Here is a 17,743-nt window from a genome sequence, read left to right on the forward strand (position 1 = left end):
TAAGATAATATACAAGGAGAGAATATCTACGATCTGACTGTATCCACTTTTTAGGGATTCCATAGTTGCTCTGTACATGAGAGGGTGATCAAGCTTTTATTGCGGTGATTTATTTGATATTTATCTCAGCCCTCCTGGCTATATATCCACCACAGCACATTACAACCCACTTTAAAACCATAAATGGAAACCTTCCCCCCAATTTTAATTAGTGCAATCCTTTATATGTGACCCAACTCTCCCATTTGTTTACAGCATGTATATTATATACATGCACATATAATTCTATTTATGTATAGCATATAAAAGTAAAAAGTGAGATAGTTGGTAATCTGTATTTTATTCTGTTCTGTTTCTTATTATTCCCAGCTATGTGGCATACCAAATGCATCACTGAGGAGGTCAGAGTTGCCAATGAGAGCAATTCTAAATGCGAAGTACTACAAAATTATTTCAGTTTCTTTAAATAGAAGATAAACCAGCTAATCCAATTAGGGGAAGAAATGGGGAAAATTGTAACTCACAGGTGCAACCACGTATGCTTCTTCCATTTACATAGTTAGCCATTTTATTTGTGGGGTTTTAGTTTTTTTTAAGAATTGAGAGGTTTCATAAATCTGTGACAAAATCCCAGTAGGAATTCTAGTCTTCCTAATTTGCACTTTTTAAATAGGATTTGGAGGATTAATGCTCAGAGATTGTCTCGTTTTAGAAAAACAGTAGAAATGCCATCCCACAGCCAGATTAAAGTTATATATTTCAAACATAACAAATTATTCAGAGACAGATCATGAGTGATTATATAAAAGAAAGTAGCAGCAATTATTTGAAATTATATTTCCATTATTTCAAAGTGTTACATCAAAGTGTTTTGTCAATACCTGAAAGAGACAATGCAACTGTGCTGCAAAGTATGGGTTATTATTATTATTTTCTTATGAGAGATTTACAGTGTACATATAAATTCCTCACCCACAGTATAATAAAATGAATGCCATTAAACATATTGGGACAGATCCTCTGCTTTGCTCCACTCCCTCTCCATAGCTCAGGCAGTGTTCCTCTGACTAGGGTTCACTAGCGTCCCCACAGGTATAGAGCCAGTAAAGCCAGCTTTTACACCAGCCTCCACATAGACCAAACACTGCGCTATGCCGCATATCAAGGTAATTGGGGATGGGGCATACCACAATGCACTCCAGCTATCCACAGCTAGTGAATGGTCACTAGGGGAATATTGTCAGATGGAGTAGAGGTCTGCCTGACCTCAACCCGACATGAGTCATTTTCAGACCCAATGTCAACACTGCCACCTCATCCTTGGGGCTTGGTCTGGTGGGGATTCCATACTCCCTACGCCCAGGCCTGCGATCCATCTTCAGCCACCTCCTGCCCACGGGGTCAGCGTGGTAGTGGCTGTGTGCCCCACTCCTGCCTTCTGACACTGCCTTGCTATGCTGTGTGTGCTGCAGAGCAAGCCACGTTGTGACTCACTGGCACACTCTCTCCACAGCACACATAACACAGTGAAGTAGCAGTGGCTGGCAGAAGCGGGGCACACAGCTGCCGCTGACCAACCCCACAGGCCGGAGGAGATGATCAGAGACTACCCAACCCAACCTGCGCCCAAGAACGTCAGGCTGTTTTCAGACTCTACTCAACCTAAACCTGACACGCATCGTCAGGTTTGGGTTGGGCTGCAAGACTCTAAGCTGGAGCACCTTACAACAGCCCCTGGGCTTCTCCAACATGTGATCCACATGTGATTGTCTCTTCCTGTCACATGTCTCAATATGTTCTGCAACGCCAGGTAGAGGGCAGGGAAGTAGTGTGTCAAGATCTAGTATGTATATTTGTAGAGAGAATTAGAGGAATAACGGACAGCAATTTCCGATCAAACAGGCAGAGGAACTAACCAGCAATGTGCCTAGCCACAGCCTTGATAGTGAGGAGACATTCCGATTCCCCAGAGAACACACATTATCACCACCAAAAAACTCTTAGCTCATGAGAAGCACCTAATACTCCACACAACTCAGGACTTGGGCATGAACAGTAAACATCACATAAGCATTGCAACCTGGCCTCGGTGAGGTAGATACCCCTCCAGGTTTGACAAAAGGGTCAGGTCAGACAATGCTACTAAATGACTGTACTTGTACTGGCCAAGCAATTGTAAACCACCATGTCAACCCATCTATCCAATGGCAAGGCTCTACTAAACCGATGTATCATCATGGTCTTGATAAAGAGCCAGTTGCTAGCTTTTAAGACATGTTATTTCTATGATCTGCTATATCATTTGAGTAGGGATTTTCTTAAAGATTTGGAGGAAAAACGCTGCTTAAAAATCTTCAGTCAACCATTTAGACTTCTCTGTCAGTATCTCAAAATATTGTAGAAATATTTTGGAATGATGCCATTAATAAGTTAGATTTTTAAAATATAAGTAATATAAAATAGTGTCCATAACCTTAGTGGAAAACAAATGTGAAAATAAATCTTTCTAATGAAAGTAAATAGGGTATATTCTGTTCCTAAAGGGAAAAGGTATATATTTTTGAAATAGACCCAGATGACCTGCAAATTTAAGTACATGAATACAGCAAACTTATACTTCTTTCTGTGCTGTGATAATGTGATTTAATCAGCACCAAAAAAATGTATGGCAATGTGCAGGAGCCAGAGAAAGACTTTATTTTCAGTCTCTAAATTAACTATTTTATTTTCTATTACTGGTTAACATCACCTGAGCGCTCTCAGCTGTATAAAGGGAGCATGCTTTATTGAGTTCACAAATAGTTAACTGATTTGGTGTTTGTTTTCAAATACTGTTAGGTTCATAAATGAAATATAAGTCTCTGGTAAATAAAAAAAATGAAAAAACAGATCATTAGCTAACAGAACAAGCTTATTTTCTTTTTTTCCAATTTATATTGCTTGTCTGTATACCCAGGCTATATTAGATGTACAAATATCTAAGAATCAGTATAATTCATAATGAGGTAACATTAAGCACTGCCAAGCCCACACCAACTCTAAAATAATATCCTCCTCACTCAACACACCTTGAGAAAGCCTGAATAACTACATAAACTTGCCTCCCTGCTGCAAAGGACTGGTGCTCTATCAATCCAAGGAAGGAAACAAATTCCACAGTTGTAGATGTTTCATTGAGTTTGACCTGCTCCATGGCCCAAACCTAGAAACTATAAGATCAAGCACTCATTTAATCTCAAATATCTCTTTCCACCATTGAGAGAGAGAGAGAGAGAGAGAGAGAGAGAGAGAGAGCTGGTCTCTAAAATATCCAGGATCTAAACCACAAAGGGCTGCATAACTGAAAACAAAACACCTTGAAGAACAATTGGAAGCCAGTACGGTATCTAGAGCACAGGTGTGTATGCTCCCTGCACAAAACACTAATTAAGCAAGCAAGCAACCTCATTCTGCACTAATCTGAGTGATTTACAAGAACCTGATACCATGATGATAAGAGCCATAAAGGTAGAAAGGTAAAGTGACGGATGCAGGACAGACTGTGAGATGAAGGGAGGGAAGGACAGATGGCCAGAGTGCATAGTGGTAATCCACTGGAGGTGACAAAGGCATGGAAACTATGACTGAGCTGCATCCCTGACAAGCAAAGATGAAAAAAAAAGCCCTGTTGGGTCTCCCCTATCTAGACATCTGCAGAAGCAACAAAAGATATAGCACAGCCCTATAGAATATAGAGCATATTCAGAGCCCAAGAATCCCCCAGTTAGGGTGACCAGATAGCAAGTATGAAAAATCATGATGCGCTGGAGTGTAATAGGCGCCTATATAATACAAAGCCCTGAATATCGGGACTGTCCCTATAAAATCAGAACATCTGGTCACCCTAACTCCCAGCAGCTCTGCAAGTCAAACAGCTTAAGACTGGTGTGAGAGGAGATTCAGGCCTAAAGTCTGTATGAAGTCAGGGAAAGATTATTTAGTGTTGCTCACCAGTGACATATATTACAACAGCTAATTAATTGAATTCCAGCGTACAGGAAAGAATCTATAAATGTCAGTTTAACCATGGTGGTTTTTTGACATGTGACAGGAATCAATATTTAACCTTCTGATATTTTCTGTATTGATCATGGGTGTAAACACTCTTTGTAACTATCAATAAGCTTTAAAAATAAATGTGTTTACAATTTGAATAAACTCTGCTTTAGGAAAGTCTTTGACTCTGTCCATTTTTTTTACTTTCATTAAAATATATGCAATGCCGCAAGTAACTACATCTAACAGAACATGTTCTCTGAACATCAGTCAGAAATTTAATATCCAACCAGGAAACAAATTATTAATGAGCAAATTGTTGAGACAATGACAAACCAGATATTAACAAGCACTTAAAATACTATTATTAAACAATACTTCAAAACAGCTTGATAGCACCTCTCAAATATTAGCTAATTTATTTAAGGCCATAACTAACTGCTAAATTTTACCCTCCCCAAAAGGAGGATTGTGACGGGTTACGCCCCGCTCTGGGGTGCCACTTGATATACTGGGGTACCACTGTTCCACCCGACGGGGCTCCCTCACCGTGCCCTGCAGAGCCAGGCCCTCAAGCCTCCTCTAGCACACACACAGGTAGGGACACACTCAGCTGCAGAAAGACAAAGACACTTAAATCAGGACTTCATGGGGAGTCTTTCAGCTAAGGAACTGCCCAGCACTCAAGTGCACACCCCCTGGAGTGTAAACCAAGATTCCCTCTAATTTTTTCCACCCACGTGCGGAATAAATTTTGTTATGTGCACCAAGGTAATGTGCAGATGTGCACCACCAGTAGAAACAAAAAACCTAGACATAATATATATTTTTAAAAAGTCACCAATAGGGATAATTACTGCAGCCAGGACAAGTTAGGCATTTTAGAACTCACTACTCGAAGAATTAAATTTAAGTGTAAGACAGAAATAAAAGCTATGAAATGCACAGATCAGTCAAAAAACTAACTGAAAGCTCTCCTCCTGAACCATGTCCCCCTCCCCAACTCTGTGGAGATGGGTTCCATGGGCAGGGGGAGGGGAAGAGACAGAGTGAGTGAGTGAGTGAGTGAGTGTGTGTGAGAGAGACACACACACACACACAGAAATTGTGTGTGCTGGCTGCTGGGGAAGGCTCTGAGAGACCGTGCACTTTCTTTTTAAGGCATTCACTCACCCGAAGGCCTGTTCAGACTTCAGAGCTGCTGCAAGTCCTGGGCCCTGTCCCCCTCTACCCTGCTCTGTGGAGATGGGGTACAGCAGCTGGGGGAGGGGGGACACCCTGACATCAGCACCCTCCTCTCCCTGCTCTGCACAGCCAGCAGGAGGGTCCCAGGAGCAGCTGCAGGAGCAACATGGCTGCAAAGCAGCAGGGGAGAGGAGCACCTGAACACATGCTGCCAGCTGGATGTGTGTGGCTCTGCTAATTAACTGCGCGGCACTTGAATCTCTCCTGGGTGGCCGCCCAACTGCACAGCTTACAGGGAACACAGACATAAACCCCAAATTGTATTGTCTTGCACTGCACAGAGAACTGTATAGCGTAAGCTAATTGACATTAACCTCCTCCCTCAATGTGGAGGAAGATATGCACAGCTTTTTGCCCCCCCCCCCCCCCGTTATGAATTTTACAAACTGGTTTAGAGAAAACAAAAACAAGTTTATTAACTACAAAAGACAGACTTTAAATGATTATAAGGGATAGCAAACAGATCAAAGCAGATTACCCAGCAAATAAAAACAAACACTCAAACTAAGCTTCATACACTAAGGAAACTGGTTACTAGTAATTTCTCACCCTAAATATTGTTTTGCTCTTTCTTGCAGCTTATAACTCCAGATATACCTTTCACAGGCCACACACCTTTTCCAGCCGAGGCTCAGTCTCCCCCTACCCATTTTGTCTTTGTTTCTTAGATTTTTCCAGCAGTCATCCTGGGTGGGGATTCAGCGAAGAATGAATCTTGATTAACTCACTTCCCTGCCTTATAGAATTTACATATGGCAGGAATCCTTTGTTTCCCAGTTTGATACCCACCCCGTATTAGTAGTTCAAGATGGAGTTCAGTACCAGGTGACATAATCACATGACACTGCTATGTCAAAGCAGCATCCCAGGAAGCTTCTCAGGAAGGTGGGAGATTAACATCTTCAAAGTCCTATTGTTCTCCCTAATGGCCCATCCATTGCATTCCGTCTGGTGGGCGTTCCCCTGGTGTAAACCCACTTGTAATTGTTACATAGTCAATATTCCTAACTTCAGATACAGAAATGATACATGCACACAAATAGGATAATCATATTCAGTAAACCATAACCTTTCTAAGGATACCTCACATGACCCATCTAGCATAGAACACATCTTAGTTATGCCATATTCATATCATAACAATATCTCTACGAAGAATATGGGATGCAGTGTCACAAGGGTAAAGCCAGAGGGTGGCTGTAGTTTAAAAAAAAAAAAAAAGATCAAAAGGAAAGCTGAGTGACAACTAAGGCTATCTCTACACTATGCACCTTTAGCAACATGGCTGTGCCGCTACAGCCGTGCTGCTAAAAGGTGTGCAGTATAGCCGCTGTTTGTCAACAGGAGAGAGCTCTCCTGCCGACAAAAAACTTCCACCCCCAATGAGTGGTGTTAGCGCTGTCAGCAACACTCCTGCTGATAAAACGCTGTTCACACCAGTGCTTGTCGGGGACAAAACTTTTGTCTTTCGGTGGGGTGTTTTTTTAACACCTCTAAACGCCCAAAGTTTCGTCTTTCACTTGCCAGTCTAGACAAAGCATAAGACTTACAAGGGGCGGCGATCAAATGAAACTCTCTGTCTGGACATTACTGATAAACTGTTTCTTCTCTCATCTTTGCAGTGAAAATACTGGGCCAACAGGTATACCTATTTGCCTAATGATTGCTGTTTGCAGTGTATTTGTAGCCATGTCGGTCCCAGGATATTAGAGACACAAGGTAGATGAAGTAATCTCTTTTATTGGACCAACTTCTGCTGGTGAGAGAGAGAAGCTTTCGAGCCACACAGAGCTCTTCTTCAGGTCTGGGAAAGGTACTTCCAGCATCACAGCAAAACGCAAGGTGAAACAGATTGTTCAGCATAAGTAGTTAGCACATATTGTAAGGGACCATTCAAGGTAGAGTGGCATGTTAACTCCTCTGCAGTCATAGGACAAAAAGAAGGGATTAGTGGTTACAGATTGTGTAATAAGCCATAAATCCAGGGTCTCTGGTCAGTCCATCATTTTTAGTGTCTAGCAGAGTAATGGATTTAAGCTCCCAGGCTTGTCTTCTGAACGTGTTGTGCAGGTTTCCTTTGAGGATGAGGTTACCACTTTGTGAAAAGTGTTCACCCATAAGTAAGGCTAAGATTTTGTCATGGTTATTTTTAGTAAAAGTCACGGACAGGTCACGGGCAATAAACAAAAATTAATGGAAGCCGTGACCTGCCTGTGACTTTTGCTGCTGCAGCTCCATGGTTTCCACTGCCACCATGGGGGCTGGGAGCTGTGGCATTCCCTCGCTGCTCGCGGAAGCTGGAAGCTGTGGGGGGGTCCTCCACCCACGGCAGCAGGGAGAGGCTATCACCTGTCACTGGAACCCTGAAGAGGGCCCCCTCAGGAGTCTGTCATCTGTCCCTGAAGCCCTGCCAGGGCCCCGCTGGCTGCCAGCTCCAGAGTCCCACAGGCCCTGGGGCTGAAGCACAGAACGTCACGGAGGTCTCTGGAAGTCTCGGATTCCATGACCTCCGTGACATAAACGTAGCCTTACCCATAGGTGATGGGGTGTTTTTGTCTTTTATCATTTTCCTGTGTGAGTTCATTAGAGAACGTAGTAATTGTTTGGCTTCACCCAGATAATTATTACTAGGGCACTTAGTGCACTGGATGAGGTACACCATATGTTGTGATAGGAATGTACAGAACCTATGGTGTGTTGTAGGGAGTGTTGATCATTGTTGTAGTGGAGATAAGTCTGCACAAGTATGCAAAACAATCTGTTCCACCTTGCATGTTGCTGTGTTGCTCATAGTACCTTTTCAGACCAGAAGAAGAGCTCAGTATGGTTCAAAAGCTTGTCTCTTTCACCAACAGAAGTTGGTCCAGTAAAAGATACTACCTCACCCACCTTCTCCTTGTTTTTGACTTTAATGTATAAATGGAGCCTGTACTTCTTAATGAAGATTAGATTTTTTTTCTTCTAATTTAAAAGGGGATAGTCAAGTAGCTAAGGTCTAAGGTATTTTTTTAAATAAGTTTTACAAAATCGAATAAATTTAATTACTTTAGTGTTAATGAAAACATTATTTTTAAAGGTTTCAGAGTAGCAGCCGTGTTAGTCTGTATTCGCAAAAAGAAAAGGAGTAGTTGTGGCACCTTAGCAACTAACCAATTTATTTGAGCATGCATCCGATGAAGTGAGCTGTAGCTCACGAAAGCTCATGCTCAAATAAATTGGTTAGTCTCCAAGGTGCCACAAATACTCCTTTTATTATTTTTAAAGTCAACTGCACTGCGTTACACTGATCTTTTGTGCTAGAACATGAGGAAAAAATACTGAGACCGACAGACCAGTCAAATTTCACTAGCCAAACAAAAATCCCAGCATAATTAGTGAAAAATAAATTTGATTTTTAAAATTGATATAATTTGAATAGTTCAAGTCATTAAAGAAAACCTCTTAGGGTGGTGAATGAAATATTCATTAAGAGTGGTAGACAGATAGCCCTAGAGACTATGATCCTCTCTTTATCCACAGATAAGTACATCATAGACAACAGAAACTTCACCACACTCTCCCAGCAGCATACCTCAGTCCTAAAGAAACAATGAACAAATGCACAAAACCATATTTTAAAAATATCTGTGGAGAACCTGAAGCTATGAAATACTAAAGAGCAGGAGGCAAAAGGCAAAGGATGCAAACAGATACTCCTATGAAGATGAGGTTACACACCTTGCGCAGAAGCTGCAATTCTTTGAGGTTTGTCCCCCTATGGGTGCTCCACTTTAGGTGCACATGCGCCTCTCGAGCCCTTGATTGCAGATTTTTCTGCTAGCAGTGCCTGTTCAGGTCGCACATGTGCCCTATGCCTCCTCGTGCCAGATACAAATCTACATAGGGAAAAATATATGTGGAACTGGTCCTCGGCTACTTCTCCACCCGAACATATCCACAGAGAACAGTCCAAAGCAGAGGGGAATGAAGGGGAGGTAGTGGAGCACCCACATGGAGACACATCTTGAAGATCTGCAGTTACTACAAAAAGGTAAGTAACCTAGTCTTCTTTGAGCAGTGCCCCTTTGGGTGCTCCACTTCAGGTGACTTCCAAGCAGTTTCCACAGAAGGTGGAGGGAGCTTCAGAACTGACTCCAGAACTGAAGACAATACTGCAGTACCCAGAGCATCATTAGATCTGAGAGCATGGATTAAAGCACAGAGCTCTGAAAACGTAGGTACTGAAGCCCATGCAGATGGACCTGGTGGCAGCGTCCACAGCACCTAAGGATGCTTGAAGAGTGGTCTTGCCTAATAACTGGCCCTCTGAAATAATGGACTGGAATTGCTTCCTACGTTTCTGTGGCAGTTGTTCAATAAAGGCCATCTATTTATAGTTTGTGAAACTGTATTTGACCATGAGTACCTGATAGTTTGCAATACTGAACTGCAGGGTTGCTGGTGAATAGAACTTCCATCCAAATAGATCCAGTCTCTTTTGGTTCTTGTCAAGTGGAGTAGACCTGGAGAAGTGTTGCCTGCCCCACTCGTTTCCTGAATGGCCTACTAGGGAGTTTGGTGGAGGGGGAGAATTTGGAGTCCTCAGAAGGAATGTAATACTTTTTATCCACCCTTTTACACACTGGTGGAATAGTAGCAGATGTTTGCCACAGTCTTAGCTGGTCCAGGAGCACCTCGTTGATGGGTAACATCACCCTGGATGTTGTTGCTGACTGTAGGATATCCAACAGCCTGTATTGTGAATCCCTGACTTCTTCAACTGGAATTTGAAGCATATCAGCTACCCTCTTTATGAGGTCTTCAAATTGCTGAAAATCATCAGCCATGGAAGGTGGTGGAAGCATAAGCATTTTGTCTGGTTGGGTGAGGAGAGAATGAGATGGGTGTTTGAGGGTGGCCTCTTTATGTGCCCTGGCCTCCTGCTCTTCAAATGTCTCCTCCTGTGGGGAGATTGGTTGGAGAGGACAGGATTGAACAACACTAGTCTCTGTTTGACATGGTACCAATGGTCTGGAGCAGTGGTTCTCAACCAGGGATATGCAGAGGACTTCCCCGGGGTACATCAACTCATTTAGATATTTGTCTAGTTTTACAAAAGGCTACATAAAAAGCACTAGTGAAGTCAGTACAAACTAAAATTTCATACAATGACTTGTTTATATTGCTCTACATACTATACACTGAAATGTAAATATAATATTTATATTCTAATTGATTTATACTATAAATATATGGTAAAATTAGAAAGTAGCAATTTTTCAGTAGTAGCGTGCTGTGACACTTTTGTATTTTTGTGTCTCATTTGGTAAGCAAGTAGTTTTTAATGAGGTGAAATTTGGGGGTACACAAAACAAATCAGACTCCTGAAAGTGGTAGAGTAGTCTGGAAAGATTGAGAGCCACTGGTCCTGAGAATTGCTGTCGGTAAGCAGCCTAGAGATCCTAGTATGGCCATTGCAGCAGCCCCCTTAATGTATGAGCATTGTGGGAATCCATCCTGGAAGTAGGGGTGATATGCAGGGTTGGTCCCATCACTCTTAATGACAGTCATGATCTTCTTCGTGACTGTCAATGACAGGATATGTTCCTGACAGGATAAGTTGGGGAATCCTGGACTGAAAGAGAAGAGACCGACTGGGAATCCCATTCACCTTCCTCAACATCGTCCAGTGGAGGAGTCCCCATAGAAAAGGGTGAAGAGTCCTGTGGTACCGAGGGATGGTAGCAGCCTGGAGACAGAGGTCTCAATACCAAAAGATGCTCAGTACCCATGAGGAGCGGGGATTCCAACTCACTTGTTATGAACAGGTCTCTCACGTATCCAAACTGTTGCAGTACCAAGCAGGGAATCGGTACCAATGTGGTAGCTGAGGAAGCAGTAGCTGAAGCTGATGATAACTTTGACGGCAGGCATATTGATGTAGGCGCCCATGGAGTACGGCGCCATTGCTTGCTCGGTACCGAGTGCTGAATGGGTAGGTGCCGATGACAGGACTGAGCCTGACAGCACCGGACCAGATGAAAGTCTGTACTCCATTTTTTGGGAGCCCGCTCAGAAGCCTCCACCTTCCTTAAGGGAAGCCTGCATCAAAGTGGAAGGGGCACTGGATTTGTCCATAGACAGATGTACGTGGGGGTGAGGGGAGAAGGAGTGTGTGCGCGTGTGTTTGTCTGTCTGACCTGACTCAGATGCTGGTCAAAGTGAGCATTCCATCATTAACAATTTGAGCTTAATTTCCCTGTTCTTCCTTGCCCTCAGCTTGAAAGTTAGGCAGACATTGCATTTCTGGGAGACATGGGACTCCCCCAAACAATAGATACACTCAGAGTGGCCATCACTTACAGGTATAGCCCCTCAACAGGCGAGACAGTGGTTAAAGCCCGGCAAGCCAGAATGACATGACTCCCCAAGGAAAAAAAAAAAATTATCCTCTCGCTACTAACACTTATTAACTGACTATAAGTATGCTAAAAACTAGGTATACTATCAAAACTTAACAAGCAACAACTATAAGTATACAAAACAGCTGAGGCACACTCAAGGTGGGCATGCTAGAGCTCCATCTCAGACTGAGGTGCTTGAGAAGGAACTGAAGGCAGTTTGCTTCCGCATCTATATATAGACTCAGAGTCTGGCAGCAGAGCATGCCGAACGGGCACTGCTGGCGGAAAACTCTCCAATCAAGAGCTCAAGAAGTGCATATACACCTAAGTGAAGCACCCATAGAGACACTACTAAAAGAATATGACTGTTAGGAGAAGCAAAACCAATAAATTAGGAAGGAAAGCAGATGGATTTTTTTGGTTACAGAACACTAGATCTTTTACAATTTTATATGCTTTCACTTATCATTTACGTCATGAGAGCAGAGTATTCTACTCCTTGGCATCTATTCATGGGAAACTGAGATCTATTGGAAATTATTTTTCGTGAAAATAATGAGCTCATGACAATTCAGCAACCTACTATAAACATTTGACAATACTGTATATTTTAGGTTTCCACTTTAAATACAGGCTCTATTGCTATTGGTGCTAGCATCTGTGGAGAAACATTGAGGATTACTGCTGTAAGAGATTACAAAAGAGCATTTCCAAAAAGCACACGGCAATATTTTTAAAATCCAAAGTGAAACTAGACTACTTTTCACTCCATCCATCACTTCACTTTTAATCTCCCTTTCAAGACAGGTAAGCCAAATACAGTATGAAAAGTTAGTGCATCCAGAATATTCAAATAATTTAAGAGTTAATATACACCCAATTATTATTGACAGCTTTTTTTACCTCATTGCAGTTACTGAAATTCCACTACTGTACCCATTCATATTGTGGCTTTCACAAAATAAGACAGCCTTTTTTGTATTAAATTTACAGCACCACCTAGTGTTGTTCATTAACTATTCCAACCAATATTACAAAAACAAGAGTTTATTATACCAAGTATCTTTATGCTGGTTTCGTTTGTTGTTTTGGAGATACAGTTACTCTTTGTCTGGCTTTGGCGTATGTCAATATGTACAGATGGGCTTGATTTTCAGAAGTCCAGAGCACATATAGCTCCTGTTGGCTTGAATACAGTTGAGTGTGCTCAGCACTTCTGAAAATCAAGCCCTTAGTGTCCTTTTTTGGCACACAAAACATTTGTTATCAATATCGGGGGGAAAAAAGGGTACTCAGTAATTTGGCAATTCACCATGGGACACCTTTTGATACCACTGATCATATGGCATTGCTGACACAGCCACAGATCCTCACAGGGTTGGAAAGAGTCATTATTGAGTGGCTCTGTTCATCTGTTACCAAGAGGAGCCAAAGGGTAGCACTGATGATTGCTCATCTACTTCCAGCATTCTCTAATGGGAGGGGTTCTATCTTGTCGTCACTTCCATGCATCTGTGAGGCCTTTGGAGGACAGGTAGAGAGATGATTTGGGACTCAAGGTCTTCAATATTCAGTTGACATTCAGTTCTACATCTGCAAAAAGAAAAGGAGTACTTGTGGCACCTTAGAGACTAACAAATTTATTTGAGCATAAGCTTTCGTGAGCTACAGCTCACTTCATCGGATGCATGAAGTGAGCTGTAGCTCACAAAAGCTTATGCTAAAATAAATTTGTTAGTCTCTAAGATGCCACAAGCACTCCTTTTCTTTTTGCAGATACAGACTAACACGGCTGCTACTCTGAAACAAGTTCTACATCTGTATTTCATCTGGCTTGGCTAGTGCAACTGATTAGCTTACCCAGTGTCCTGCCAGAATCAGGAAGCGGATAGGGCTGGCTGCAACTCAAAACTCCAGTTATGCTGATAGGCTGGAATAAAACACCAAAGAAACTACAGAGTGGTATCAATGTCCTCGGCTGGAGAAGACTGCCCACATCCTTTTACTCAAGTTCCCAGTTGGGGAATCCTGATGGCTCTCCAGCCGATGCTGGAAGTTTATATAGCAGCAGAAGCCACAAGTAGTTTTTATTATTTATGCTTGACCAGTATGCTTCTTTTTCAGATATGGGCATTGCCACATTTGCTTTTGTCATCTCAGGAATGAATTCTAGCATGATCCTTTACACAGGGCTACACTCTAAGATAATTTGGAAATGTCACCTCGTGCAAAATTTGATGGCCCATTTGTTAAAGGGTGTTTCTTGCAGGAAGCACATGATACATCTGTGTTCTATGATCTGCATGGGCTTCCAATTCACTTTTAGGTGAAATGTAAGCTGTTGGCAGGGCCCTGGTAACCTCAGAGGCTATCTTTTTCCCCATGTGATACCATAGCACAGAAGATCATCTTAAAATGCGAGTAGGCTGGAGGCATGGTAATTTCCATCTGGGGTATTCCACACTTCAATATACTTCCCTGGTCAATTAGCCAAAGACTGAATGTATTGATTTTCAGGTTACGTTGCAAGGTTCATTTTCTCTCTCAGACTTTTTGGTGGACTGGAGGCAGGAAGGAGGAAGAGAAGAATGATTAGATAGAGTTGGAGTAAGATGGAGTAAGTCCTAGTTTGAGGCTTCTGGGAGAATTTAGGTAACTGGTTCAAATCGTTTATAGTCTTCACAATGAGTGTGCTATGACCCTAGGGCACTGGATTGGCATATTTTAGGAAGAAAGAAAATAATAATATGACTAATCATCAAGTATTTTAAATTGAACTTTCAAACATCTGCTTATAGTCATGGAGTTGATAAACGGGAGACCTTTCCTCTACACTCTCCACACTAGTTTTCCATGGAGTGGAATGTTGTTCACAGTGTGTAAATACATATCGATACACTTATTAAGGTTGACAGGTATCAAAAAGCGTCCCTAAAGATTACATTTTCCTGTTTTTAAATGTTTCCTACAGATTATTTGGACTGAACTCCAAATTTCAGGTTGCATCAATATTAAAACCTCAGGCCTTAGACTGTGACCTACCAAGAAACGGAAAGTGCTAAGTTTGCTGGGATGGTAGATGTAAGGCTACAGTTACATTACGAGCAAGAGGTCTGATTCCCAGTTCATGCTGACATAGCTCGATGAGAGCTAGAGCAAGTATAAATAGTAGTGTAGCTGTGGTAGCACAGACAACAGTGGCACAACTTAGCAATGCCAAGTACAAAACCACCTGAACCTGTGGCTAGCTCTAGTGTGACTATGTGTACGCCAGTTGGGAATCACACCCCTACCTCACAGTGTAGACACAGCCTAAGTGTGCATGCTACAGCACCCCTTAGCTTTTCCTACCAGCGCCAATCTTGTAAACAGACAAAGGATTGAAACAGACAAGACACCTGCTCCTCAGGCAGCAAATAAATTCAAGAATGTCAAATGTTTCCTATATTGACTTAAGTAAGGATGGTTTTACTGTCACAAAACCAAATATATTCTCCCCATAAGTTCAAGCATCCAGAATTGACTCCTCAAAATTTCGATGTAGGAAAGGAAAGAAATTCAGGAGGTAGTGGTATTCCAATATGGTGTTCTCAATGAGGTCCCTAAGTTCTGGAATTCACTTCCCAGAGTTTGAAAATCCTTATCCCATGCCATTCATCATCGATCTGCTCAGGCTTTCCACCGATCACTTCGGGCATGTCTACAGCACAACTGGGAGGCGTAATTCCCAGCTCGAGTAGAGGTGCACATACTTGCTCTGTGGAGCTGGTGCACTAAAAGAGCAGTGCGGCAGGGTTGGCACAGGCAGTGGCTCAAGCTAGCCGACGGAGAAGGAACCTAGGATCGCAGGCAATGTTATACTCAGGTGGCTAGCCTGAGTTGCTACCTGCACTGTCCTGGTCACGCGGCTATTTTTAGTGCACTAGCTTGAGCAGCTAGTGCCTGTATATCTCCCAGCTGCTATGCAGATATAGCCTTAGTAGTAGGCAACAAGTCTAGCTTATCCTGAATGGTGTATGATCAGGTATGAAATTGATCAGCAAACTGTATATTTTGTTTTAAATCATGTCAGTGTGCTCATGGAATTTTAGTGGAATCATTTTATACATTTGAAAAATCAAGTTTTAAAACACAGAGACTATTTAAACACAATACACACTTACCTGTAAGCATTAATGTAATTCTTTCTGTGTTGCAGAAGAAAATCCTTCAGCTTCCCAATATTAGTAATCTAAATAGGAAAGTAAAGTATAAATGTTAACTCCACAATCAGCTAAAATGGATTTTTAATATATTTCTCTTTTCTGTTCCATTTTAAATGTACAAATATCAGTATGTCTTGTGCACTTGAACTATATACTAACCTACTACCTATTATGTAATTCGAGACTATAATTATAAAGGCTACACAGAGCTCTAAGTTATTTATACAGATTCCCTGTTGCAATAAGATTCTCATTTTTATTATATATGTAGCCAATGCATAAAAATTGTCTAAGGGAGAAAAGTTTAAGTGAGGGTCCAGCTTGAACAGAAAAAAGCACTGTATTCAAAAGGAGATTACGTGAAGTATATACTTAATCACTAAATGTAAACTGAATGTTGGCAGGCAATGATCAAGCACACATTTTAGAAAACAGGTTCATTAAAAAAAAAAGATTTTTACAAAAATAAAATACCAAATTATACATAAATGCTTTATAAAACAGAAAACTCGACCCAAAAATTTGAGTTCAATTGTAAGAACGAACCTCATGGCAGCTATATTACCCATGTCCACCAAAAAAGGGAAGCAAACTGATCAATATTATTTATCTGAATATTTTCACCTATTTTTCCAGTGACTGCTTTATTATCCAGACTGACTAATCCCTGCTCCACCTCAACCAAAAAAAACTTAAGCCTATCAAGTAACTCCTCACAACCATTTCATGATCACTTGCAGAATTTGAACATATCTGAGAGCATGTGCATGCAGAGGGGAAGCTGTTTTTCCACCCACCTCTTCATTTTACACTCCTCCTGTCATTAGTCCATACATTTTCCTCTATACTATCTTTACACTCTCCCAAAGATCACTTAAAGGGAACGATGAACAACCTTTTATGAGACTTCAATGCCTTTTAACAACTTTTAAGTCTGGGTTTAAAGGGGCTGGTACCATACAAGATGCAATTTGGCACAGAGAAAGGAAGAAGTCTCAGAAATACAGCCTTTGTTAGCCCAAGGAGTGAGATCCCCAATGTGATTCCCTTACTGAGCCTAAAATATGGCTCAGTATCTTTAAAAACATTTTTTTACATGTATACAATGACTATGTAGAACAAAGAAAGTTTTCAAAGGCGAAACCAAAAATCTCTCTGAGGTATGTTAAAAAAAATGGTATTAATTATTCAGTGTACAAAAATTTGCTAGGAATTTTACAGAGTACAGCAAATTATGTTGTTACAAATGCAGAATTATGACATTTGGTTGAAAATAAATATCAGGCCATGATGGGGTAGCTGGTGGCATGGCTACCTCTAAAAAATGCCCTATGATGAAGATGTCAAGGTGAATAGAGACCACCTTAAAATAAATCTTGTTGGAGCAGGCTCCAGTAGTCTCAGTAGGCAGCTCATTTACAAGGAAAACTCTGATTTCAAAGTTCCAAAGTTGTCAGCACTGGACAGCCAACCTGTAAAGCTTGTCCATTAGATATGCTCATGAGCACTGATGTCCATGACAAGTGTACCTCAGAGTTAGGGCATTCCCTGCAAGCAAGGTGCCACAGCCTTGCCTGGCTGTTGTAATTGGTTAAGGGATGCTAAAGTTAAAGGGAGTGAGTACGCTGAAATATGCAAGCTGGAATGTAGAAATGCTGACTGGAAGAAGCTTGGAGCTTTGTGCGGTCTTAAAGAGGAAGAGAGTAAATGTGGCATGTGTACAAGAGACTTAATGGGAAGGTCAAACTTCAGACAAAATCTACTATTCAGGGAGTTCAACCACCTGAAATGGTGTTGGAGTTATTCTGGATGGAACCATACAGAAACATGTGACAGAAGTTATCAGACGGTCAGACCAACTGATAAGCATTAAAC

General features: G+C 41.6%; 1 protein-coding gene across 2 annotated transcripts in view; it reads right to left on the bottom strand.

The window, feature by feature from the left end:
* Window positions 1-17,743, bottom strand: part of STX18 (syntaxin 18) — a 120,007-nt gene that overhangs the window by 46,476 nt on the left and 55,788 nt on the right. For both annotated transcript variants that reach the window (XM_074951685.1, XM_074951684.1), the window contains exon 2: window positions 15,827-15,894. In XM_074951685.1, coding sequence (XP_074807786.1) covers window positions 15,827-15,894 — 68 coding nt within the window. The remainder of the gene's footprint in view (window positions 1-15,826; window positions 15,895-17,743) is intronic.

The sequence above is a fragment of the Natator depressus genome, chromosome 4 (assembly GCF_965152275.1).
Source record: "Natator depressus isolate rNatDep1 chromosome 4, rNatDep2.hap1, whole genome shotgun sequence".
NCBI lineage: Eukaryota > Metazoa > Chordata > Testudines > Cheloniidae > Natator > Natator depressus.